The following is a 27,617-nucleotide window of genomic DNA, read 5'->3' as shown; positions in this document are numbered from 1 at the left end:
ATTATAAATCTGGTATCAACTTGTAACTTAAGTTGAATATCAGCACCTTCTTTTTCTGAGTGCCGGCACCGTTTTTCATAGAAACAGCCCCTCCACTGCTTTCATGTAAACTATACAAGATGTTAACAAAAACTTAGTAAAGTGTTTTGCTCAATGCTAATTAGCTACTAGTAACTTCTTTTACTCATAAATTAAATAACACATGAGCATTGCTTAAGGCAGAGGTTCCCAAATGCGGTCCCCAAGGTACCCCAACAGTTCAGGTTTTAGAAATATCCATGTTTGGATATCTGCATGTTTGGATATCTCTAATTAAATTAAATTGACTGGGGTACTAATTAAGTCATCTTTAGTCAAGCATGGATAGCCTTATAACCTGAACTGTTAGGATGCCTTGAGGATCGCATTTGGGAAACTCTGGCTTAAGGAATTAAGTAAGGAACATTTCTTACTTAACAAGCTCTGCACATTTGCCAAATCAAGTATTGTTCTGGTGTAAATAATGTTAAAGTGTTACTTAAAAAAAATCAGATGAATCTATTTCCTCCCACTACACCCCGAGTGCCGTGTTATAGCACACAAAAGGAAGGGATGTGATGTTCCAGTCAGGGCTGGATTGGCAATTATGTGACCAGGGCCTCGTCTAGGATCTGGCATACAAATAACAGGTGGCTTAGGTCACCTAGCAGGTGATCCACATTGTGATGATTATTGGGGTCAGTCCTAGCCATACTGGTGGCTGGTCAACTTATACTCTGCTTCTAGGTGGCTGGTCCTGGTATGATTCTGAGATCTTTTTCTGTCCCTCATCTGCCATCCACTAGTCCCCACTACTTCCTTATTCTCTACCACTACCTTATACTCTACTTCCTGACCCTTCTTTCTCTTCCCCTACTCTATCTTCATCCCCCTGCTCAGATCAGCTTATGGCTAGTGTAGAGTCCACAGTTCCTGCTTCATGGAGAGGTAAGTACTGTACATGGGAAGATAGTAAGTTTAGTAATGTTATCTGGGGTGAGAAGAGTTGTATTAATGTTATCTGGGTGGTTTAGCAATGTTACAGTGGGTAGAGGGTATACATATGCATACTTACTGTATATACAGAGTGCATACATATACAGTCAGGTCCATAAATATTGGGACATTGACAGAATTTTCAGATTTTGGCCTCTATTCACCAGTGGTTTTGAAATGAAACAAACAAGATATGCTTTAACTGCAGACTTTCAGATTTAATTTGAGGGTAATTACATCCAAATCAGGTGAACGGTGTAGGAATTACAACAGTTTCTATATGTGCAAACTGGCAATATCCTGTGATTTTCACGTGCAACAAACTTGAGAGAGGTCAGATGTTACTGGACAGACTATTTCAAGCTGATAATAACTCAAATATTGTAACCATGCATTACTGCATTGGTATGCAGAATAATATGGAATGCACAGCACATTCAACCTCAAAGCAGAGGTGTTACAGCCAGGATACAGAGGAATACTTGCCTACTCTCCTGCGGCAGGATGTATCATGCATCTCATATTGAATACAATGCATCCCACCAATTATCGCATGTAGAGCAGTTATTAACACCATACTGTATTCCTGGATAAATGTGGTTAAAAATACAAAGGACAGCTCTTCTGATTAGAGTTGTCCTTTACGTTGACCCGGGAGTCCTACTGCACGTATGCGGCCATCAGCCTGTGCAATGCAAACCAAGGGGAAGGGGGGAGCAGAGAGTGACCCTTCAAGTTCCTCTCAAAGGAACTCTGTGTTAAGACGCACATAGACTTCTATAGGCAAAACCATCTATAGATGGCATTGCCTATTGGGAACAATCTCCGGTAAGTTTTAATTTCCTGAGCTTGTTGCATACCAGCACATTGCAGCCCCATACCACTCTATGGGTACTGAAGTGCTGGCAGGCTACAGCGGATTTCAGAGATATCCACTACAGATAACTTTTATGCTTATGGGCTTCCTGGCAAACCTCTGAAAACTGCAGTTTTGGGAAGTTTGTTCGCATTTTTAAGGGTTGCTGCATCTCATCTTGGAATGTCCGAGAGACTCACAAATCTTGGGTGATTCTTCCAGACTCTAGGAAGACTAGGCAAGTATCCTGGAATCTGTGCCTTGATGTGTTCCCTTTCTCCATTTCCCAAGGGAAGTGGATGATCTGGGAAGTTTAATTACTAATTTTGTAACTCCATCTTCAAAAGGCTAGGAATCGCTGCTTTGTATAGTGAGGGCATGGTCACAATGATGTGCACAGTGCCACGCCCCTACACCGGTCACTTTGCTGCATCACATTTCCTATCATGCCATTGCATCTCCCACCTGCCAGTCAGGAAATCAGCATGCATGAACTGAGATTACAGTGGACACAGTCTCACCAAACCTGGGCAGTTGACGATTTTAAAAGTTGCTCGGTCTGATGCTCTAAATCTCAATTTCTGCTGCAACATACAGAAGGTGGGGTCAGAATTGAAAAAGATCAATTCTATGTTATGTTAATGGTTCAGGCTGGTGGTGGTATAATGATGTTAGGAATGCTTACTTGGCACACATTAGGCCCTTTAATACCAATAAGGTCATGTTTAACAGAGAAACATTGAAACATTTGATGGCAGATCAGAACCACTTGGTCCATCTAGTCTGCCCCTTTTCATTTATCCTTTTGGCAACTTCAATTCTATTTGCTCCTTAGGTCTTTCTTAAGGACATTATTATGCCTATTCCAAGTGTGTTTAAATTGTTTAACGTTTTAGCTTCAACCACCTCTGATGGGAGGCTATTCCACTTATCGACTACCCTTTCTGTGAAGTAATTTTTCCTCAAATTTCTTCTGATCCTACTTCCCTCCAATTTCAGTGCATATTCTCGTGTTCTTGTACTTCTCTTCCTTTGAAGAATGCTACCCTCCTGTACCTTGGTAAAGCCCTTGATGTATTTGCATGTTTATATCATGTCCCCCCTTTTCCCTTCTCTGCTCCAAACTATACATATTAAGAACTCTTAGTCTTTCTGAGTAAGTTCTGTGTTGTAGGCCATGTACCATTTTAGTTGCCCTTCTTTGTACCATCTCTAATGTATTTATTACCTTCTGGAGATATGGCCTCCAGAACTGAACACAGTATTCTAGATGTGGCCATACCAATGACCTATACAGTGGCATTATCACTTCTCTTTTCCTGCTACTGATTCCTCTCCCTATGCAACCAAGCATCTGACTTGCCTTCCTCAGTGCTTTAGAGCATTTCTTGCATCCCTTCAAGTCATCTGAAATGGTGACTACTAAATCCATTACCTACTCTGTATTTTCCAATATAGTGTCCTTGATAATATATAGTGTCCTTTAGGTTATTGAGACCCAAGTGCATGATTTTGCATTTTTTTAAATTAAACTGTAGTTGCCATGTTCTTGCCTATTCCTCCAGTCTACCCAGATCCTCAGTCATTTGTTTTACCTCTCCTGGTGTTTCCACCATGTTGAATACTTTTGTGTCATCTGCAAAAAGGCATACTTTCCCTTCAATACAATTTGAAATATCATCAACATAGATATTAAAAAGCACTGGCCCAAGTATAGATCTCTGGGGTACTCCACTGGTAACCTTTCCCTCCCGTGAATACACTCCCATTTACTACAACTCTCTGTTTCCTATCTTGCAACCAAGATCTTATCCATTCAACAATCATAGGGGTATATTTACTAAGATGCGGGTTTTTAGAAATGGTTTTGTTTCCCATAGCAACCAATCAGATTCTACTTAACATTTATCTAGCACCTTCTAGAAGGTGGGCAACAAAACCACTTCTAAAAACCTGCACCTTAGTAAATATACCCCATAGAATCCAATCTCAAGCTTTCCAGTTTGTTTATCATTCTGCGATATGGGACCATGTCAAAAGCCTTACTAAAGTCTAGATAATCTACATCTATGGGCCCCCTTGATCTATTACTTTTGTCACCCAGTCAAAAAAAAGTTTAAATTCCACAGCCTTCATGAGCACTGTTTCTGAACATGTGTATATCATTACAGTTTTCTAATCTTCTAATGGATACTTCCAGCAGGATAATGCCCAATATCACAAATAACACACATCTCAAGCTGGTTCTTGAATATGCCAATGAGTTCAGTGCAATGCAACGGCCTCCAAAGTCACCAAATCCCAATCCAACAGACCACCTTTGGGATTTCTTGTAATGAGAGAAATGAATTTGCAGCAACTGTGTGATGCTATCATGTCAACATTGGTCCAACCTCTGGGATGTTTAGAGCACCTTGCTGATTCAATGTCACAAATAATTGAGGCTGTTCTGGGGGCAAAGTGGCTACAGCCAGAACAGGAGAAGCCATGTGCCATGGATGCATGTGGTCTGTACTAAACCTTCTAACAATTAAAATTTTTCAAGAGCTGGGAGAGAAGGAGAGGTTGCAAAGTGCAGCTGATGCAGATCACCCAAAAAAGAACCCAAGCATAGATTTCATAACTGGCACCCATCTGGGGTCCATGAGATAGGACGGCCTGGGGAACATGTTCTCTATGCCTCCACATTAATTGAGTTCTATAAACACCAGTACAGCAGCCTGTTACAGCTAGAGGACTGGTCATGAACAAACTGCCAGATGTACACCATCTTCTTACCTGTTATACATTTTTGTGCCCATTATTATTATTGGGACTACTACAGCCATTCGTTTCATATTAAGCATTATTAACTTTGTTGGAACAACTGCTTCCATCATCTTCTTCAAGTAAAGTTGTCTTCACTATTCTTATTTATTATAGAGTGACACAAGGTGTCCCTTCCAGTAGAATAATCCCAGTTAATCAAACTCACAGAGGTGAATAGGTCGTAAATGTAAACAGAAATTAGATGGAAGCACCTCTTTTCAAGTTTACTTGTTACTTATGAGACTACAAACAAAGCAACAGAGACCAACTTGCAGACTAATCTTCTGCAAGTAACAAAATTGCATTTATTGCACTTACTAAAATCTAGAAATTGAGCAGAAAGAAACTACATCAACATGCAGAAGGTAGATTAAAAATGAGTGTATTGTTTGTTATGGGATATCATTTTATTCTGTGTCCTTCTCCTGACTGAAATAAACATTGAAGCCTAAATTTCTTGTACGTATATTTTTTTAATCAAGTAGTTTTATGCAGTAAATCCAATAGTATCTCTTTAAAATGTATCAATTTAAAATAATGAGCTAAAACATACAAGCTAGTCTGATAAAATATACATTTCGTATGTTATAAATCACCAACACTAATGACTGAAGGAACTTTAATTAGCTTCTTATTAGTATACTTAAATTATGTCATACAACATAACATATTGCAGATTGCTTAATCAACGAACGATATGTAGCTGGGCGAGTTTATAAATAGCACAGTACATCTATCATGAATGTGGCTCTTCGTGCTGATGTACAATCTACATTCAGACACTGACACTAAAAACTCAAGCCGTAGTGCAATCTGGAGCTGAATCTGAGAAGTGAATGGAGTACATCATTTTAATTGCTGCTCAACAAATCTATTGACATCACTGTGTGTCTCTAAATAGGAATGTTGCATTAATGTAGGTTAGGATCCACTGAGCTCACATCTATATTAGCTTTTTACTTATATTACATTAATATATTTATTGTCAATTAAAATAAGTGCTGTCTTTAAAATGCTACTTGTCATATATACTGTTGTAGCACAAGCTTACTCTGCCTATGGTGTGTATAGCCTAGTCTGTAATAATCTTTAGAATGTAAGCGCTCACGAGCAGGGCCCTCTTCCCTCATGTGCTTCTCCTTATACTTTATTTTACTCCTTACTTCCCAATAGGGCATCTAACATTTGATTGCTGACTCCTTGCTTATTTTGAGTGTTATGATCGCTAATGCAGTAATGTGTACAAACCATGACCTTGTCCTGCATTGTGTTGTAAGTCACAAAGAGGAGGAGGAAGAGGAGGAAGAGGAGGAGGTCGAGGAGGAGGAGGATTATTCCACCTTTGAACACAGGACTGCATACATTCTTTATATAAATACATGTAGACTTTTTGAACAAGGAAGGACCCACCATGGCCACCAATAGAGGACACGCACACAGTTATAGATTAGCTATTTTGATGCACTAGAGCATCAGTGTGTTATAAAACAGATAAAAACTGAATATTGAGTAGGGCTGAGCTTTGACAAGTCTGCTCCTTGACAGTTGATAGTTTTAAACCATTGACTAGAAACCATCAATGATGGAGCCATCAAAGATTTAACTTTACACAAGTGCAGACCATGACCATGAATGCACTTTCCATGGCAGTGCATGTGTAGGCCGTGGCCAACATTAGCCATTGCGAGTACTCCACCTATGTACACCATTGGTTGTCTCCCTACGATGGTAAAACTAGTTACAAAAAGACAGCTGCAGGTTGTGCACTTGCCCAAATTCATGCAAGTCATATGTTAACTTATATTGAATCCATTTTCTTAGATTTTTTTTGTATTTATGTATTTTGAAGTTATAACATTTCATGCAACTACAGCACCTTCCATTGTACGAAGCAGATTAAAGAAATGGCCACTGTGGGAATCATTAAATGGACATTTAGGATTCCAATAATTTAATAGAGATATAAACTATCTGTACAGTAGATATTAACAGCAAGTGAAATCACCGTGACACCTGAGCAATTAGGACAATCTCTCTAAGAATGGCTTTGCTATATTAGCCACTTACATTTAAACACCAATAGCATCTATTTGATTTCTGTGCTAATAATGTACATTGGGCTAGATTCAGCAGAACACGCATGTGCACTGCTGAATAGAGATTCCTGATTATTGGGAATCTGGTCGTGTGCAGTACCCATTTCTGCGAGTGTGCAGAATGAGTCCTGCTCAATCGTATGCAAGCCCTTGAATGCCTCTGCCTGATTGACAGGCCGAGGCATTTAAGGGGCCGGTGCAGGGGCGTTTTCTGGGAGTTGCCAGCCCAGAGACTGCATGGACGTACGCAGTCTTCTGGGATGCAAGCCAGCCAGCCTGAGTAAGCTGAGGCTTACTCAGCTGTCCGTTCTACCATCGATGGTCGCGATGGTGATCCCAGTCTGTGACCTCGGCCGCAGTGCTGGGATCGTAAATGCAGCAGGGTATAGCAAGGATCGCAACTGCAAAGCTGCTTGCTGAATCAGGCCCATTGGATCTTTGGATGGTGGTATTATAGCAGGGCACAATTTATATTCATATACTAGTAGAAGCAAAATATGATTTATTTTGTATTACCATTTAATTCCCCATACACACTTTCACCTGCCCTGCACCAACCCAGAAGTAAACCAACAACACACTACATAAATAGCAGTTTGCTTGCTAACGGCAATCATTTATTATATTTAGGCCACTATAAATTACACAAAAGCTCCTGGGGCCTCTGCAGCTCTTGATATTTGTCATGTATTGCCATAAAGAGTTACTACATTTACATTATTTTTTTTATTTTTTTCTAAAAATGTTCTGCACTTTCCAAAGCTGACCCAGATTTACTTTCAGCTTGTTTAAAACAGAATTTATATGATTAAAATCTATTTATTTCCCATTGTGTTTATTCCTAGAGGGTCTCTCTAGCCATGTCACAAAAAATGTGATTTCCCTTGAGCGGGGTCTCCTTGAACCTCTAATATCACCATCTGCTAGTTTGTCTGACTGTGCATCCCTGTAAATTCTAATATTGCTTTATCAATCATTAATATCACATTAAATATGGATATTGTGTAACCGATAACATCTCATATTTGACTACAATTTAAAAAAAGAGACAATTTTTTTAATGCTATATGGTATAAACAGAGAAAATACAGAGGCAAAATGAACAATGATGATACCGCCGCATATAGGACAATATGGTCACTAATAATGAATGCAAGCAGCATACTAGCTTCAGTTCTCCATCTTTCTAGATGTAACCTCTTTTATCACCTTGACCTTGCATCATTATTTCAGGTAGCTTGGAGAAGGACTATTGGTTACTGCACACAATCGATCTGCAGTAAATTGCCACTTGTTAAGCAAAGGCAGTTTATATATATTGTTATAATTCAATTCAAGTGATTGACCAGATGGAGAAGACTATGGTGCAGTGGGTCAGCTTAACAAATGTTGCAACAATTCAAACTAACATTCCCTGTTTATAAAGTATAGAGAATACAGCTTGGAGTGTCTATAATATAATATATAATAATACATATTACAATCTGTGATGGAATAGGATGCATATGTAATGTCGATGGTCATGCTGTCTATAGCCAATATGTCGACAGCATGATATCGACAGGAGATTGCTGACACTGTTGTTATTTAAAGCACTGTTACATTGTCTGTATTATTATTATTATTATTATTATTATTATTATATTATTTTTATTATTATTATAATAATTATTATTATTATTATTATTATTATTATTACTATTATTATTATATGGCTCCACAAGGGGTTGCAGCACCCTACAAAGTACAAAAACAGAAACAGTATGAACAAAAAAAAACAGGAACCAAAGTGACATACAGTACAGAACATTCTAGAACATGGACATTGTTTATAAACATTGCTGCATGAACTGTCATAATACCCAAATAGGTAGCAGGGTGGCAGAACCAAAGGTTGAGTGCCATTGTAGGCATTGGGGAGGATATACTGGTAGAAGCAAGAAAAGGAAAAGCATATGGGGTAAGAGGGCCCTGCTAGTGAGAACTTACAGTCTAATAACTAGAGGTGTGCATTCATAGTTGGCGCAGACATTGGCTGAATTGATAATTGGTGCAGCCGCTGGCTGAAGAATTGATAGTTGGAGCAGACACTGGCTGAATTGATAACTGGTGCAGCCCCTGGCTGAAGAATTGTTAAATTTGTAAATAAACCTTTTAATATATTCCTTCCTATAAACCTCTAAGATTCACCTGCCTAGAACCTCTAAGACAAAACCCTGCCTAAAAACCTCTAAGACAACGCTAATTGCGTACACAGTATGACCGCAAGTAAAGACAGGAGTGGAATCTTGTGGTTCCAACGCACAAGTATTATTCAGGTAAAAGTACAGTCAGTTACACGCAATCTATACATACATAATTTAGGCGTAAAAGGAAATAATACCGACCAAGTACGGTTATACATACGCTGCGCCTCTGGATCCAGAGATAGACTTCTCACTAGATATCCTCAGCTCACCCAAAATTCAGCATGAACTGCCAAACCAGTGTTTGGACACATGTATTTATTCCCCCCCCCCAGACTAAAACAGGACAAAGGGGAAACTTCCTGCTGATCTCATTGGTTCCCAGAGGAGGAGCATATGTAACGACACATTTAACAGGTTGTTTCAAATAGACTTTTCCTGCCTCTACCAGCCGGGGTCTTTCTGGTAACGCCGCCTGTAACATTCCATCAACTAAAACATTTTGTTGCTTATAAGTTCTGCGATCCATAACTTGAGTTTGCATGATGCGATCTCTCCACCGATAACACCGGGATTCTGTAAAAAGCGTAGGCATCAGAACGAGATCAAACATACCTTGCTTATCATATATAATACCTTAGATATCAAAAACCTCTATTTCTTAGCATTCAAACTAACTTAACCATCTTGAATCATACATTTTGATGCTTATGGAACCTTATGTGCGAATATGTAGTGTGTGGGTATTTGGGGTTTGATATAAGGACGCTAGTTATTAATGGGTGAGATTTAAGTGCATAATCTCTCATACACGAAGTGAACCTCCAGCAGGGTGGATGGTTGAGGGTTGTAATTCGACATGCCCTCTGTCAGCAGGCCCCCACCTGCTGTGTTCAAAGGAAAACAAAACCTCTTTCGTTCTCACAGACACTTGTGTGAAGTGCAAATGTATTATCACCTCAAACTATGGGATTAGGAGACATCTTGTCTAGTATTCAGGCAAATGCAATTGTGTAGATATTATATTACAATTGCCACAACTATACTTTATCTGCATCCCGGGATTCCCAATTTGTATGTAAAAATACCCATTGTCTCTCCTTATCTACTTAGAAAGCTGGTTTTTCCCGTTGCCCTTGGTGTTAACAAAAACATTGCCATCTGTTCTTAGTTAATGGGTTATAACTTGAATTAAAGCTGACCACACAAAATGGTGTCTTGTGATCTCATTTCCAAAATGGAGTCTTGTGGTCATTCGCAAGATGGCGTCGCTGCGATTAAATTTTAAACTGAACTTGTCTCACTCAATTATTCAACTTTGACAGAATTGATAATTGGTGCAGCCCCAGGCTGAAAATTTGATAATTAGTGAAGCCCCTCTCTGAAGAATTGATAATTGGTTCAGTCCCTGGCTTAGGAATTGATAATTGGTGCAGGCACTGGCTGAATTGTTAATTGGTGCAGCCCCTGGCTGAGGAATTAATAATTGGTGCAGCCACTGGCTGAAGAATTGATAATTGGTGCAGCTACTGGCTGAAGAATTGATAATTGGTGCAGCCACTGGCTGAATTAATAATTGGTGCAGCCCCTGGCTGAGGAATTGATATTTGATAGTTGATTGTTGATGCAGTCTCCAGGCTGAGTAGTAGTGAAATACAGAGCTATGATTAGTCCCTCAATAGCCTTGAGGCCTAGAACTCTTGGCAAGTTGTGGCCATTACAGCCTTGAGGGCTGGTGAGGAGTGATGACAGCTGGCCTTTGGGCTGTGAAGCAGGATGTGGCCTTTGGGCCATGTAGCAGCTTTAAGGGCTGAGAACCCTTGGCTGAATGTCACTGTTGTGCGACTTGTGCCGTCGGGTTAACAAAACAAGCAGCAATTGGTTCGGAATTTTCTTTAAACAAATGAAAGGGGTATGCAGTAGAGGCTGTCTGTGGCCATTACAATTTCTGGAAATTCATAAACCATAACATTAAAATGTCAGGCAGCAATGCCCCAACCAGCACATAATGGAAAGGAAAAAGGTGCAAGATGGAATTGTCCTTGGGCCCTCCAACCCACCCTTATGTTGTATATATGAAACAGGACATTCACAGTTTAACAAACCAATCACGTCAGCGACAGGGACTGCGACTTGTGGCTGTAATGATTGGTTTGTTTGGACCCCCCCACAAAACAAGCTGCCAATGCGCAGTGGACATTGGTGGCAATGATCCCATACACAAACTGGCTTTACAATACAGTAGATGTCATAATTGTCATTGTCATCCCCATCAGTGTGTGCATCCTCCTCTTCTTCACACAATATGAATTCGTCCCTGCTGGAATCCACCATTACAGAGTCAGACGCTAATGTATTTTTTGGACTTAAGTGCTGGTAAAGGCCTTCCTCGTGGAATTTGTAATTAATTTTGATGAATATCATCTTTTCCACATTTTGGGGAAGTAACCTCCTACAACGATCACTGACAAGGTTCCCGGCTGCGCTGAAAACTCTTTCAGAGTACACACTGGAGGGTGGGCAACTTAAGTACAGCAAAGCCAGTTTGTGTAAGGGACTGCAAATTGCTTTTTCCTGCCAGTGGTGAAACGGACTATCTGACATGCCTATTTGGATGCTATCCCTAAAATAGTCATCCATCATTCTCTGAATGGTGACCGTATCAGACAAAGTCACGGTAGACATGTCACTCATTGTAGGCAGTTCTTTCAGACCCAACCAGAGGTCATTAGATTTTGCTGACTGAACTGCATCACCACCAGCACTCTTAGGAAAATGTATTTTTTTCCTGGCAGCTGTAGAAACTGAAGGAGGAGATGCTGCTATTTCACGTTCCACTTGAGCTGACAATTTTTTCACCACCAGCTATTTGCATCTTTTCAGATTTTTGTCGGTCAGAAAGAAAGACATAAGGTATGACTTAAAGCTATGATCAAGTATGGTCGCCAAAATATAGTGATCTGATTTCAGAGATTGATGACCCTTGGATCCTGTCGAAGAGATTGAAGGGCTTGATCTACAAGTCCCACGTACTTAACAGAATCACTCAGTTTTAGCTCCTCCTTCAGTTTCTCCAGCTGCTTTTGCAAAAAGTGTTATTAGGGGAATGACCTGACTCAAGCTGGCAGTGTCTGAACTAACTTCACGTGTGGCAAGTTCAAAGGGTTTGAGAACCTTGCACAACATGAAAATTATTCTCCACCGCACTTGACTAAGGTGCATTCCTACTCCTCTCCCTATGTCAAAAGCTGTAGTGTAGCCTTGGATGTCCTTTTTCTGCTCCTCCATCCACTGAAGCATATAGAGGGTAGAATTCCTCCTAGTTACTACTACCTCTTGCTTCAGCTGATGGCAGGGTAAATTCAACAATTCTTGCTGGTGCTGTAATCTTTGACATACAGTTGCTGAATGTCGAAAGTGCCCAGAAATCTTTTGAGCCACTAAGAGCATCTCCTGCACGCCACTGTAATTTTTTTTAAAATGTTGCACCAGCAGATTATTTGTGTGAGCAAAACATGGGATGTGATCAATTTTGCCCACATGTAATGCTCGCAGAATATTGCTGGCATTGTCAGAAATCACAAATCCAGAGGAGAGTCCAAGTGGGGTAAGCCATTTTACAATGATTTCCCAGAGTTTCTCTAAGAGGTTCTCAGTGCTGCTGCTGCTGTTGGCACTGTTGGAGGCAATATACCTACCCAGTGGGCTGTCATAGTCATGCAAATGCATGATACCCTTATGATTTAAATGGCTACATGTGCTGCTAACATTATAACAAGACACTGTGACACTGCAACATTGTATATCTGAAGATTTGGCTTTCTTTCCAGAGATTTGCTGAATACTTTGTGTAGTGAATGGCATATTCCAATTTTTTATTTCTCTAAAGCTGACTTAGCTTTACATTTTCTTTGCTTTAACAGGCTAAAAGTTGATTTTTTTAGCCTAACTTTTTTCCCTGACTTAAGCCCTGGTACATCGGCCTTCATAGATGACGTTGACGGCCTTGCATCATCATCATGACTGCTGCCGGCAGCTACAATTGTTTTTTTTTTTGGAACACTGGGGTAAACCCTTGAAAGAGGCAGCAGCCCTTTGACAGACAGCAGCACAGCACCCCTGTGCACCTATGCCGATGACATGTGGCTAACTGACACAAAATTTAAAAATTTTTTAATTGAACACTGATGGTGAACCCCTGAAAGGGACAGCAGCTCCTTGGCAGAGAGCAGCACAGCACCCCTGTGCAAATACGCCGATGACAGGTGTGGCTAACACGCGCACAAAAAAAAATATAATTTTTTATTAAAAATTGAACACTGGGGGTGAATCCCTGAAAGAGACAGCAGCCCCTTGACAGACAACAGCACCCCTGTGCACCTACGCCGATGACAGGTGTGGCTAATATGCACACAAAAAAATAGTTTCTTTTATTATTTTTATTTGAACACTGGGGGTGAACCCCTGAAAGAGACAGCAGCCCCTTGACAGACAGCAGCACAGCACCCCTGTAGTGTTCCCTCTAGCTCTGGCGGGAGGCAGGGTGCCGGAGCTAGAGAGGGCATGCCCGTGCGCGCGCCGAAGGCACGCGCGCGACCGAGAAGGGGGCGTGGTCATCGGAAAAGGGGGCATGTCTATAAGACGCGTCCCCTTTTTGTCACTCTTGGGGGCGTGTCCGGCACTTACGGACACACCGGGCAGCCCCCAAGCCCTGCAGACAGGGAGAATAGATGCCGGGCGCATGCGCCCGGCGTCTATTCTCCGGTGGTGACCGGGTCTCCACCCGCGGGACACTGCGTCCTGCGGGTGAGAACGGCTCCCGCAGGCTGTGAGGGCAGGGCGCTTTTTGCCCTCCTCCTGGAGGGCAGGGTGCTTTTTGCCCTCCAGAAGGAGGGCAGGGCGCCGCGCCCCACTAAAACAGCCTGGCGGGAACGCTACCCCTGCACTGATGACAAGTGTGGCTAACACACAATTTTTGGGGAATTTTTTACACTGGTGGTGGGTGAAGAGCACCCCCTGGACAACACAGCACTACAGCCAGCCAGCCCCTATGGACAGGACAACAGCCAGCCCCTATGGACAGTACAACAGCCAGCCAGTCAGCCCCTATGGAGAGGACAACAGCCAGCCAGCCCCTCTATAGACAACAGCCATCCAGCCCCTATGGACAGGACAACAGCAAGCCAGCCCCTCTATAGACAACAGCCAGCTCTTATGGACAGGACAACAGCCAGCCGCTATATGCAGTGGCGTAACTAGGGTAGGGTGAGCGGGGCATTTGCCCTGGGTGCCATGGCAAGCCCTGCAGAGGAGGGCACCACCGGCCAGGGCATCGTACCTGCACCCCCTCCCCCCCACCACCATTGTGTCCTGAGTCTGCTTTTTAATGAGCAGGCAAGTGTCTGTGCCTGCTACCCTGCTGCTGGCCTGGCTGCCTGTAGGGGGAGCTGCAGCGGAGGCTCACAGCCCCTCCTAGGCAGACTTCCTACCAAGCTCTATCCTCCTCCTGACCAGGAGGACTAGAGCTGCCATCTCAGGTGAGGAGTGATACTTCCCTCTTCGGCGCTCTCCATCACCTCTGCCCGCTCACCACAGGTAAGTTCTTGGGGGGGGGGCATTAGGGGATGATGGCTTAATTGCCACGTGGGGGGGTGGTATTGGATGGCTAAACTCAGTTGCTGCAGGGGGGGGATTGGATAGCTAAGCTGCTGCAGGAGGAGAGGGGGGTGTTCATTTTTTGTGTGGGGTGGCTGCTGGCTGCATTTATGTGTGTGTCTGCATAGGCTTTCAGTATGTGTGAATGTGTGTCTGTATAGGCTTTGTGTGTGTGTCTGTATAGGCTTTGTGTAAGTGTGTGTCTGTATAGGCTTTGTGCATGTGTAAGTGTGTGTCTGTATAGGCTTTCAGTGTGTGTGTAAGTGTGTCTGTATAGGCTTTCATTGTGTGTGTAAGTGTGGCTGTTTAGGCTTTGTGTGTGTGTAAGTGTGTGTATGTATAGGCTTTCAGTGTGTGTGTGTGTATCTGTATAGGCTTTGTGTGTATATGTCTGTATAGGCTTGTGTTTTTAAGTGTGTGTCTGTATAGGCTTTGTGTGTGTAAGTGTCTGTATAGGCTTTGTGTGTGTAAGTGTGTCTGTATAGGCTTTTAGTGTGTGTCTGTATAGGCTTTGTGTGTGTGCGTTTCTGTATAGGCTTTCAGTGTGTGTCTGTATAGGCTTTGTGTGTGTAAGTGTGTCTGTATAGGCTTCCAGTGTTTGTGTAAGTGTGTCTGTATAGGCTTTCAGTGCGTGTGTAAGTGTGTGTCTGTATAGGCTTTATGTGTGTGTCTGTATAGGCTTTATGTGTGTGTAATTGTGTCTGTATAGGCTTTGTGTGTGTAAGTGTGTGTCTGTATAGGCTTTATGTGTAAGTGTGTCTGTATAGGCTTTCAGTGTGTGTCTGTATAGGCTTTCAGTGTGTTTATAAGTGTGTCTGTATACGCTTTCAGTGTGTGTATGTGTCTGTATAGGCTTTGTGTATTTAAGTATGTGTCTGTATAGGCTTTCAGTGTGTGTGTATATGTTTCATGGTGTATGTGTATATGTGTCAGTGTGTGTGTAAATGTGTCAGTGTGTGTGTGTGTGTGTATATATATATATGTGTCAGTGTTTGTGTATATGTATATGTGTCAGTGTGTATGTGTCAGTGTGTGTGTATATATATATGTGTCAGTGTGTGTATATGTGTCATGGTGTGTGTATATGTGTCAGAGTGTGTGTATATGTGTCAGTCTGTATGTGTCAGTGAGTATGTGTCAGTGTGTGTATGTGTCAGTGTGTGTGTGTCAGTGTGTGTGTATATATGTGTCAGTGTGTGTATATGTGTCAGAGTGTGTGTATATGTGTCAGTGTGTATGTGTCAGTGAGTGTGTGTCAGTGTGTGTATGTGTCATGGTGTATGTGTGAGTGTATATGTGTCATGGTGTATGTGTATATGTGTCAGTGTGTGTATGTGTCAGTGTGTATCTATGGTAGTGTGTGTATGTCTGTGTGTATCTGTGTCAGTGTGTATCTATGGCAGTGTGTGTATATGTGTCAGTGTGTGTATGTGTCAGTGTGTGTGTATGTATGTATGTATATGTGTCCATGTGTGTGTGTGCCATGGTGTGTGTGTCTTGCGACCACCTCTGAATGAGGTTCTCACCCCCTGCGATTGCACACTCATTCCAGCCCTCGGCCTCCTAGTCGCACATCTGTCATACAACTGATAAAAGACACAGGGCCTGATTTAGACCCGTTTGCTATATGCATGCGCTCGCAAGCAGCCCGATGTTCTGCGTACGTGCATGTGCACGCTTCATTCTGCGCGTGCACGAGCTACACACTGCGATCACAAACCTCTCGCTCACCCAGCAAAGGCAGCCCAGGGTAATGAGTGACAGGAGAGGCCGTTTGTGGGTGGTAACAGGGGCAGGACACTAATAACAGGGGGTCCCATAGTGATACAATAGCTATAATTTAATCTCTGTACAGCCAGAGCCGTAACTAGACTTTTTGGTGCGTGCCTGAAAAGGGGCGTGGCCTCATGGGGAAGAGCCATGACAAATCTTATTTATCCTGTACAATGATTAAAGGGTACTGATCCTGTTGAACCAGTAGTCACTGCCAAATACAGTGTTAATCCAGGGGCTGCAGTGATGATACACTATAATTATGCATAATAACTCACCAGCTCTAGATGTAGGAGAGCGCTGGTGAAGCTGCACCTGCAAAAGGATTTGTCCATCAGAACAGCCATGCACAAGCCTGTAGCCAGCATACACAAGCCTGTAGCCAGCAGTGTAGCTCACCGACTGAAGGTCGGTGGGAAGGTCTGTTTATGTATACTGTGCTGGTAGCTGAACTCACTGGCAAGGGTACTCGTGGTGTGCTGGTAACACCTGTGAGGAGAATCGGTGGCTTTGTTTAGTGCTGCCATCAGGAATTGAGGGGCAGATAGCTCCATGTGTAAGGAGTCTGACTGCCATGTGAGAGGTAAAAGGTTTGAGTCTTGGGTATGACAGTATTTTGAAATTGTGTAAAATAAAAGAGGACTGAAGGTGCTTGGGGAGATGGCCAGATGGATGGGGAATCAGCCAGGGAGGAGATGCTGGGGATAGAAGAGGATGCTACAAGTGAGAATAATTAGCAGAAAATTGACAGCTCCCCATGCCCTTTGGTGCCCTGTGCCATGGCACATATTGCACCACACTAGTTACGGCCCTGTGTACAGCACTGCTGTGTAATAACTGAGGAGCTCATTCAGACCCGCTCGCTAAGCTGCAGACATACGCTATGGGCGATTACCGTACGTCTGCACATGTGTATGCATTAAAGAATGCATGCGCGAACCACTCACTGCATCCGGGAATCGTGGATGCTATTTTGAGTGACAGATAGCGCCGTTTGTATGTGGTAGCAGGGGGAGGTGCTTGTAAACGTGGGAGTGGTGGTGAGAACGCAGGCGTGTCTGGGTGTCAAAACGGCGTCATGGGTCTGTATAATTAGCAAAGTAGTGTCATTGTACATGTCACTTTGTTGTATTTCATCGTGCAGTGATCGCAGTGCTTGCGGCGGGGTAAGGTCTACCTCAAGCGCTGCATGCAGCTCCGATGGCTCTCGATGGTTCCGATTATTCAAACACCTCCTGGAGATGACGTGTGTTAAGTGAGAAAAGTGGCCATCTTTATACCAGCGTGCATTCACTTTCTAAGACATAGAGGGCGTCCTTACACCAGACAGTGCGATCGCATAATTTGCATACCCGGCCCCTTTTAGCTGCAAGAGAGCGCAGCTTAGTGACCGGGTCTGAGTGCACTATATAAAAATGTATAAATATAATAATTCTGCTTTGGGACTCTCATGTGTGCAAAACATAAAATACAAATTTGTTTGAGGGTACCTACAGTATATACACAGTAAAAATATAATATGGCAGAGTTCCCCAAACTCCGTCAGTACAATCCAGGTTTTAAGGATATGCATGCCTGAGTCCAGATGGTTAAATCTTATTGACTGAGGCACTAATTAAGTCACCTGTGGTCAAGGAGGGATAGTCTTAAAATCCTATTCTAAAAATCGGGTGATTGACCCGAAATCGCGTAGTTGTATGGCCAGCATCAGGGTTTATATGGGTTTATAGTCCATTTTAATTGTTGGAAAGTAGATGGATGGTGTTATGGAGAATACTATAGTAAGATAAGGTGCTTATTCCCCACCTGAGTGCCCTTATAACACACACCTGGGGTCACATTAGCACCTGTCTGATCACACAGCAGCCGCCGCCCCCTCATCATGGTATAAATGACCGGCCTGTGATCACCTGCAGTTTTGGGACCTGCAGGCAGGATGTGGATCACCAGGGGCTGGTTGGGATGTGTAGTGTTGCTGTGGAGCTATAGCTCAATGTCTGGTACTGAGGGGCTGTTAGATGATGTCTCTGATCTGCATTGTGGCCCCAGTAAGATGCGTCTGTCTCTTCCCTCTGTGCATGTAGATTTTGCTTCTGCTGTCACAGTACTGGGTGAGTATCTCTGACCTCTATTTCCTAGCTGGGGGGGACATGGCCTCTATAATGGGAGCTTTGCATTTAGAATAAACCTTTATCAATTAGTGAGGTCTGTGTCACTATCCCACTTTCTGGTGGAAATGCAGTTTAAAAGTTTTTTCTAAGCTACTTGTGAGCTGACCTTCTGGCTATAAAGTGTCAAAGAAAATTCTCTGGGTTCTTGCAATCCCTTCCCTAAATATCATTTACCCATAAGGCAAGTTTGTTTATATTTTTTTTTACTCTGAGTTGAAAACCCTGAGACCAGGGGTGTTTTTAAGAGGGGGGCATTTGTGCTGTCTCCATCTGGGGGCCCCAGTGCTGCACCAGTAGACCCTAGTCTGTGCCAGAGTGTACTGTGCAGGTCACTAGAAGAATGGTGCGGCTGCCACTTTCCTGGTGAGTTCTCTACTGCCCATCTCTAGCCCTTCTGCTCCATGGGAGTTTTCTGTTCTCCCTGAGCTCGCCTTAGTGGGACGCAGTGGGCATTTTCCAGGTGATTTACAGTGATTATGGCACTGATGTGGGACTCCGGAGAAATGAATATTAAAATAATGGGAGTGTGGAGTCTGCCCCCCTGGACTTGCACCCATTATAGATATGCCCCTGCTTGAGACATCCCTGTAGCTGTGAGAAATGCTGTGTGGTGCTACATCTCTGGAATGCTAATAAGCTGCAGGTGCAACTTCATTCTGAGTTTCACCAGTATATAATGGCTCAGTGGTATGTGAACTTCCAACAGTAATCATACAATGCTTTGTCTGTCATACTTGGCCTACTCCCCTGGAAGTTGTGGGAGGCTCATGATTTTTGGGTAACCCCCCAGATAAGTAGGCAGACCCTTCCACTTCCTAGTGAAGTGGGCAGGATGGAGATTTCATGGGGAATTTGTGGGTCTGTATGCAGGGGGCAGGGCTAAAATTATGTGAATTGCATCATCTGGCCCTGTCCCCTCAGACCTGTGTATTGTGACCTTTTGCCATGAAGGGGTAGGGCTTACTGTTTACCAAAGAACCTGTCTGTAGCATCTCCCGGAGAGGAGAATTATAAAGTTGGGAAATATGGTCTGTGTGCTGACTTTTAGTGGTACACAAGTGCATGTTTTAGATTTATAAAATGGTGGTCAGTATATTGTTGCTATGGGTAACAGCTGCTTCTCATTAGAAGGGCTGATAAATATCTTTTGCATTTTGGGTGGGGCAGAAGTAAAATGTGTGGCAATGTATAGCTGGGAAGGTTGTGGCCTAGCTTTTTTTTTTTTTTTTTTTTTTTCTCCTAAGTGTAAAAATGGCACATTACTATAGGGCTTTTAACTATGGTCCTATAGTAATGTGTCTGTCAAGCAGCTGCAGGACAGGCTGTGTTAGCCATTAGAATATAAGTTACACGTGTATTCCTATCCCTTCCAGATAATGCCGGGAAGCCTCATGGGCTCCATAATTCTACTTGTGGTCTCTGGGTAGGTCAGAAACCAGATGGATCAATGATCATTGGTGCTGCTTATGATGGATGCTATGTAAGGAAGGAGGTAAGGAAAACTACTAACACTATAAACCAGAGGTAGCCAACATTGGTCCATGAGAGCTAACAGTTCATGTTTTCCAAACCACCTAGCTGGTGCACAGGTGTATTCCTTACTTGCTAATACATTTGAAAAGATTCACAGGTGGAGCTAAGTATTTCACTTGTGATTCTGTGAGGAGACCTGGAAAACATGAACTGTTGGTAACTGTCAAGGACCAGTGTTGGCTACCAATGTTATAAACCATAACTGTGAAAGGCTATGGCAGCATATTAGTCAGTCAGTGGCCTGGGAGGGGCTGCATATTGAGGCTCCAATAAGTTCACCCACAGAGACCTGATGCATTCTAACCCAATACTGTAATGTACTATTTATGTTTTAGTTTGGTACTTGGCCATATCTGTGTACATCCCTCATTATCCTCTTTTCTTTTACCAACAGCTCAGCTCCCTCTGTCAGGCTAAATACAAATACCTTTACTGTATACTATGCACATGCAGATGTACAGGGTTCTGTAACTTATAATTGTATTGAGCATGCCTAATATTGCTCTTATGTCACAGAATGGAGACCACGTGATGACGCTGATTGTGGAACAAGTTGCCACCGGTCAAGTGGACTATCGTAAAAGAGACATCCGGTGCCCGTTCCTGCCAGGTAACATTCCGTTCTCCATTTGACGTCCTGTGTGAGGATGTAACTGGGGGAGCTCACTGGAAACTTAAGCACAAAGTGACTGTAATCCCCCAAATTACTAATGTTACCTACTTGTGTCCTCAGTAATTGGGGAAACTAAAGCAAATTTATTTAGTTTTTATTTTTTTAGAGAAGGGATGTTATACCTGTTAGAGGGGGTTTCCAATTAATAGTTAATGAATCTTATTTCTGGCAAATGTTGCCAAACCAGTGTGTGGTATACCATGCTTATCTACTGCTGGATGCATCTGGAGATGCCAACAGCTTGGCTCCAAATACACTTTTTACTTGCAGCTTTAGAACTAAGTTGGTCCAATTCCACATGTGTCCTTGAATATCTTCCCTGGGCAGCCCATTAATCAGTAATGCCTTGTCAGGGATGTTCCTTAATGAGCTAAAGAATAAAACATGACCAGTACATATGTTAGAAATCTAGAATCTGAGCCATCAAACGACTTGCTGCAGTAGATCATTGAATCTAGTTGGGACACAGTGGGTGTTAGGACTTCACTAAACTCTCTCCCTCAGCTATGGATGCTCCGAGCCCCAGTGACTGTGCTGCTGTGCAGAGTGATGACCGCTTGCCTTGTGCCAATGCCTCTGTCACCAGGGCTGTCTGTGAAGGACTAGACTGCTGCTTCTCTCCCAGTGAAACCTCCCCTCCCTGTTACTATGGAAACAAAGGTAAGACGTTTTAGGGGTTTAGGAGATGCCTAAACTGGACCAGTGACTTAATAGAACAGAAAGGAAGATGCTCTCTAATGAGGGCAAGCAGAAAAGTTGCCCATGGCAACAAATCAGTTTCTACCCATTTTGTTGAATGTACTAGATAAATGATGGATAGAAGGCTCAGGCAGTCCTGTTATCTTTTACCACATGCACCTCTGAACCAGACATTGTGCCTGATTTGCCTTTCCCACATCTCCCAGGAATCTTCCCTCCTTTGTTCTTACTTGCTCATTGTGACTGATGGTGTACTGTGGAGTAGCACTCATCTTCACCATGTTGGAGCCTCCAGGGAAGCTTCACTCCTTTACCAAGATGGCTACTTAACCTAGTACTGCACATGCATGCTGCCATTTTGTCCACTTTTGTAGTGCTGCAGGGGGAGATGCGAGTCTGAGACCTGAGTTTACAATTTCCACACTGCTTTATAGAAGGAATGCACCAGTGTGCCCATATACTCACTAAGCTGTATGATTCCCAACTCCACATAACCAGTGTATGGCTGTACTGCATATACCATCAATGAATCACATTTGGGCTGTTTGTTTTGGGGCAGCTGCTGGTGTGTACACTCATTCCAACATACATGAGTGTCCCAGTTAATAGATCTAAGACTTCAGCTCCAGTTACATGAGGGCTTTGAGTTTTTATTCCAAACTGAGCAGGCCATGGTTGTGCCCATGAGGGAGAGGATGGGAATGGACTTAAACCTGCTTACCTATAGGAATCTGTTACTAAGCCATATATAACACTCTTCTTCCAATGATACTGACCTGAACAACCTGCTGGGTGTCCGGTGTGAAGGTTGTTAGATCTTTTTCATTTGGAACCTCTTTCAAAACCAAGTCCAGTATCTAAAGACTCACCCTAAAAGCCAACCCATATGTACTAACTGTTCTGAAAAAAAAATCCCAGAGATACCTGTACAGTAGTTTTATGAAGCATGAGATGAAGGATTTAACTTAAAATTACTTCTGTTGTGGTGGTTCCCCCTTCAGTGACTGCCCAGTGTACAGATGACAGCCAGGTCCTGATCGCTATCTCTAAGGATGTGACTACACCGTCCCTGCTTTTGGCTTCAGCCAGTGTCCTCAACATAGATGCCACCTCATGCCCCATGCTGAGTGTTCTGAAGACTTCAGCTTTCTTACTGTTCCGGTTCCCTATCTACTGTGGTGGAGCCAGTCAGGTAAGCCTGCTGTGTAACTGAGCTGGAAAACTGGTGCTTGCCCCCTATTTCATCTTTCAGATTGTTTCTAAATAGACTGAATCTAATGCTGTGTACACACTAGGCAATATTACAGAGTGATTGTATGATTACGACATCGTAATCATGAAATTGCTCAAATTGTGCACTATAATGTAGGAAATGCCCAGTGAAGTGTGCCCACTGGTCTCTTCCAACATGATCATCCAGGAATGATTGAGTGTGCCTGCTCTGAATGACTATATGATATCTGAATCGTACTGTCTTTACTAATCGCCCAATGTGTACGCACCTTAATGGTGCATACACACGGTACGATCTGTAACACCAATGACTTGAAAGATCTTTGAAATATTTGTCAGTGAAGTCATTCTGTCACATCTCTGAACAGGCAAGTTGACAATATCATCCAAGTTGGCCGGCCTGCATGGACGATAAAAGGTATATTTATAGTCCATGCGGGGATGCACATCATTGGTAAGAACATAAATTTTTATGTAATCGTTCAGTTTTATTGCTTCACGTGTACTCACCTTTAGCCTTCAAGAGCCCTTGGTTATGTGATATGGTGGTAACAATGCATTTTCACTGGATAATCTCCAATATACAGCCACTGAAGCAATGGAGTTTGAAATTATCTCTGATTAAGATTAAACACTGCACCATGTTTAAAAAAAATAAAATAACGCCCCCACCTTGACTTCTGTAGTACCAAATTACTAACAAAGTCAAATGATCTGAACTTGCTGTAAAAGTGTAATCTTGCTCCTGTCCCAAACATGTCTTTTGGCATAGAGGGTGGTTTGTCATTGTGTATCAAAGGCTTCTAAGTTAAGGTCCCTCTAACTAGCAATTTAAGTGCATGAGTTTTGTATTTTCCTCCATATCTTCCAGACATCTGATAACACTCTAGTGTATGAGAATACAGTTTATGCCACCAAAGACATAAGGACATGGCAAAGTTCATCAATCACAAGAGACAGCACATTTAGGTAAGCCATTAACTAGTGTATGTGTCTGGGGGAGCTGTACATAGCAAAACTAACTATTATTGCCCTAGGCTGACTGTCCGCTGTATCTACTCTCGGACTGATCTTCTCCCGCTACATGTTGAGGTGCTCACCCTGCCCCCACCCCTTCCTGTGTCCACCTCAGGCCCTCTGCTCCTGGAGATGAGGATAGCTCAAGGTAATGGCTGGTGTATTTAGCTTCTATGCAGCAGTGCACTGGGGAAATGGGGTATAGCTGTTTGCAATGTATAATTCAGTTAAAGGTGGTGGGCTTATCTACAGTATACTGGTTTAATAGAGTTGAAGCTAGCTCTAATAAGAATGGGAACCTCTAAACTACACTGCAGATCTGTATGGCTAATGCTGTGGGCATTAGATCCTAGGGGCTGTTGGCAATGCAGAGGTTAAAAGTAAGAGCTGAGGCCTACAGAACAAATGTAATGGGACAGAAGCAAGAACCCATATCTTTAGCTCTCATACAGAACAGTGTTCTAGAACAGTTTAGTGGTGGTCTCAAGAAGTCTACTTTCTAAAGAATGAAGATCTGGCAGGCAGTTCCATATAACAAATGATATGCAGGTGGGTGACTGGGTAAGGCAGGCTTTGTGGTAAGTTAAGTGTAGTAGTAGTAGTAATGTGAACCAGAGTATCCCTACAAAAACAGATGTTGAATCAATGACTGCAGCATGCCTTCATGTAATGGGAAGAATACCTGCAGCATAGGTGATGGGCTCAGGCATGAAACTGTAATAACAAGGTTTCTTCTATGGCAGACATGCAGTATGCATCATACTACTTGGATAGAGATTACCCTGTGATTAAAGTGCTCAGAGACCCTGTCTTCTTGGAGGTCAGAATACTACAAAGAACAGACCCAAACCTGGTCCTGATCTTAAATGACTGCTGGGCCACTCCCTCTCCAGACCCAACCCAACAAGTCCAATGGCCCATCCTCGTGGATCGGTAAGGCTGGCATCTCATCTTACCCCAGTCTCTGTATGATTCTATGCACATGACTAATCCTTCTCATTCCAGGTGCCCTTATACTGGGGACAACTACCTCACTCAGCTGGTCCCAGTTGGTACACCCACACAGAGCATGTCATTCCCCACCCACTACCAGCGCTTCATTGTCAGCACCTTCACCTTTGTGGATCAGAGTTCCCAGCTTGCTCTTGTTGGACTGGTAAACTAACTTCTACATGCATCCTGTTCTAGTTATTGCATAAACTTTTATGGGTCCAAGTATATTGTACCATGGTGTCAAATTCAGTTTGTGCTTAGTGGTCACTGAGATGTGACTGTTTAACTTCTAAATTCAGTATCTGTGAATTTGTGTATCTTAGCCTGTGTTGGGTACAGTGATCAGCTCACCTTGTCTTGCATATATTTTCACAATGAGCTTTAGCTTTGATTTGCCACGTCAACATCACCTTGACTTATGGTACATTTAATATGCAACTGATGTGCTGCATAAGCCACTGAGATACATGCTGTATAATTGTACCAACCATATCGTCATCAAACTGCTACTTGTCTTTAATGACGTCTGTTTCCCAGGTCTACTTCCACTGCAGCGCTTCTGTGTGCGTCCCATCTGCTGTTTCCTGCACAAGGTCATGTGGCCAGAGGACAAGTAAGGGCTGTGTGTACAAGCACGCTCTGCTTGGTGAGATTACAACATCTAATATTTGGCAACCTATATTTGCAGGACGAGCGGCTGAGGAACCAGCGCAGGAGATCACAGTAAGCAAAGGCCCAGTTGACTTCATTGATCATGAGATCCCATCAGATAGGAGGCTTGCTATATCTGTTCAAGGTAACTTTTCTTTATAGGTGGCTTATTACCACTACTGATGGCAATACTGAGCTACTTTATGTTAAAGTTCTATCTCTGGCAAATCCAGCTAGAGTGGAGTATGATGTAAACAGTGTATGTCAAATCCATGAGACCAGAGAGTCTTGTGGCTGTTGGTAACTGGTTCTACCAAGATCTAACTATTGGTAGAACTAATTAATCTTTGGGGAGGTGTATAAAGCATTCTAAAGATGGAGAAGTTGACCATGGCAACCAATCTGCTTTAAGCTTGCATTTATAAAACCTCTACTTTACAAACAAAATTGGTTGCTATGGGCAATTTGTCAACCTACATCTCAACCATTCTAAATAGTTGTCCTAAGCTCCAATCTTTGTTCTCTGTAATCTGTCCTTCAAGCAAAGCAAAGAGCCCTTGGTTATGTGAACCCTAGTAAACACTGAACCACTTCTAGTGACAAACCTTCACTAATACTGAATGGAGCACAAGGATCCAGGCTTGGTGTCTTCAATCATGCTAATGTGCTAAAACCTGTTGTGGTGGCAGAAGGTACATGACTGCTTAGTTTTATTAGGCCTTGACTTTATTGTCCTTTTCACAGGTACCTCTGAACTTGACTCATCTACTATGATGTGGCGGAGGGGAGTAGCTACTGGAGGAGGTATCTTGGTGGTGACTGTCACAGTTCTAGGTGTCTGGTGGCATCGCAGGAGTCAGAGCCCCACCATGTCCACTGTACTATGAATAAAGTGCCATTTCCCAACTGAATTGTTCCTGTGCCATTTGTCTTATATGGTTCTTGGCTAATGTTTAGTCTAAATGCATGTGCTCTTAATATAGTGAGTGTTTTTAATGGGTATTCAGTCACATGGCTTTTAAAATTTCATAATCAGATTGGTGGGAAAACTCTAAATCAGGGGTCTTCAACCTTGGCCCTCCAGCTGCTGTGGAACTACACATCCCAGCATGCACTGCCACCTTTTTGATATAACATGCTAAAACTATGGCAGTGCATGCTGGGATGTGTAGTTCCACAGCAGCTGGAGGGCCAAGGTTGAAGACCCCTGCTCTAAATGTTCAAGCATCTAGGGTAGACCTATGTATGAATGCTCTCCCATATACTTGGGAGGTGCAATACATGGGGCTCAGTGACTAGGGATCAAATGTCCCTAGTTAGTATGACACCCAAATGTGTCTATAATGAGAGCTTAAATCATTGTGTCAAGGTATATGCATATAATATACCATTGGGCAGTGTAACTTATCTGTTTGATATCAGACCATGCACTTATGTTATGGTGATCATACAGTGGATCTGATTGTGGTTATACCTGATTGAGTTTGTAGATATTCTGCATATGTATTTTGATCCAGGTTACTGTGGTTGTGGAGTAACATATTTCTGCAGTCTTGTGTTTGCAAGTGTCACAGCTAAACTGCATGAAATGTGATGCGAACACCACTCTGTGCTGGACTGGGGGGAGGGGGGGGGGTTTCAGGGAAGACTGGCTGGTCTGGGTTAGGGGCAAGGCAGTTTGGCTGGCTGAACTAGGGGGTGCAGGAAAGGCTGGCTGGATGGGGTAACAGTGTTGGCTGGACAAGAGAAGGGGATACAAGCCAGGGTCAACATACCTGTGTTCTAATGTCCTGAGAGAGAGAGTGGGCCCATATGGCTGCTGCGAAGAATGCACAGCGCTGTTGAATTCTACTATGGAGTGGAGCTGTCAGCCAGCATCAGTACCACTGCAGCTTTTGAACTATGCAGCTGGCTGCAAGCCAATCAGGAGTGGTAGCTCCTGACTGGCTGATCTGGAGCTGCTGCTCCTGATTGGATACTGTTCTGTGAGTCAAAGATCACAGCTGGCTTCAGTACATAGTTAAAGTGCTGATGCTTTTTCCCTTGCCCCTTCCTGCTGCATTCTCTGGGCCTGGCACTAGAGTCCTGGCAGTACCCCCCCCTCCCCTGGGGACAGTGGGCCATTCTCCAAAAGGAAGGTAAGCAGGAGATATATATGATACCACCTCTTGCTGAATGGTCCGATAACTGCATTTTTACAAATGCAGGTGAGTGCATTTTCACCTGCTTATGTGAAAATGAAGTGGCTATGAATAGGCC

At 43.0% G+C, this 27,617-nt stretch overlaps 1 protein-coding gene across 1 annotated transcript; it reads left to right on the top strand.

Annotated features, from left to right (window-relative positions):
* Window positions 1–18,310: 18,310 nt before the first annotated feature.
* Window positions 18,311–26,264, top strand: LOC148521515 (zona pellucida sperm-binding protein 4-like). The gene is made up of 12 exons (XM_088475057.1): window positions 18,311–18,499; window positions 19,933–20,051; window positions 20,609–20,702; window positions 21,270–21,425; window positions 22,466–22,656; window positions 23,569–23,666; window positions 23,735–23,862; window positions 24,458–24,647; window positions 24,720–24,870; window positions 25,245–25,320; window positions 25,396–25,503; window positions 26,103–26,264. The coding sequence occupies exons 1-12, from the start codon at window positions 18,325–18,327 to the stop codon at window positions 26,243–26,245; spliced, it is 1,629 nt and encodes a 542-aa protein (XP_088331183.1). The 5' UTR covers window positions 18,311–18,324; the 3' UTR covers window positions 26,246–26,264.
* The last annotated feature ends 1,353 nt before the right edge of the window (window positions 26,265–27,617 follow it).

This window comes from Taudactylus pleione, unplaced genomic scaffold, assembly GCF_031769625.1.
Source record: "Taudactylus pleione unplaced genomic scaffold, aTauple2 ptg000161l, whole genome shotgun sequence".
Taxonomy (NCBI): Eukaryota; Metazoa; Chordata; class Amphibia; order Anura; family Myobatrachidae; genus Taudactylus; species Taudactylus pleione.
Note: the sequence above shows the minus strand (reverse complement) of the source record. Positions and strands in the feature narration are given on the sequence as shown.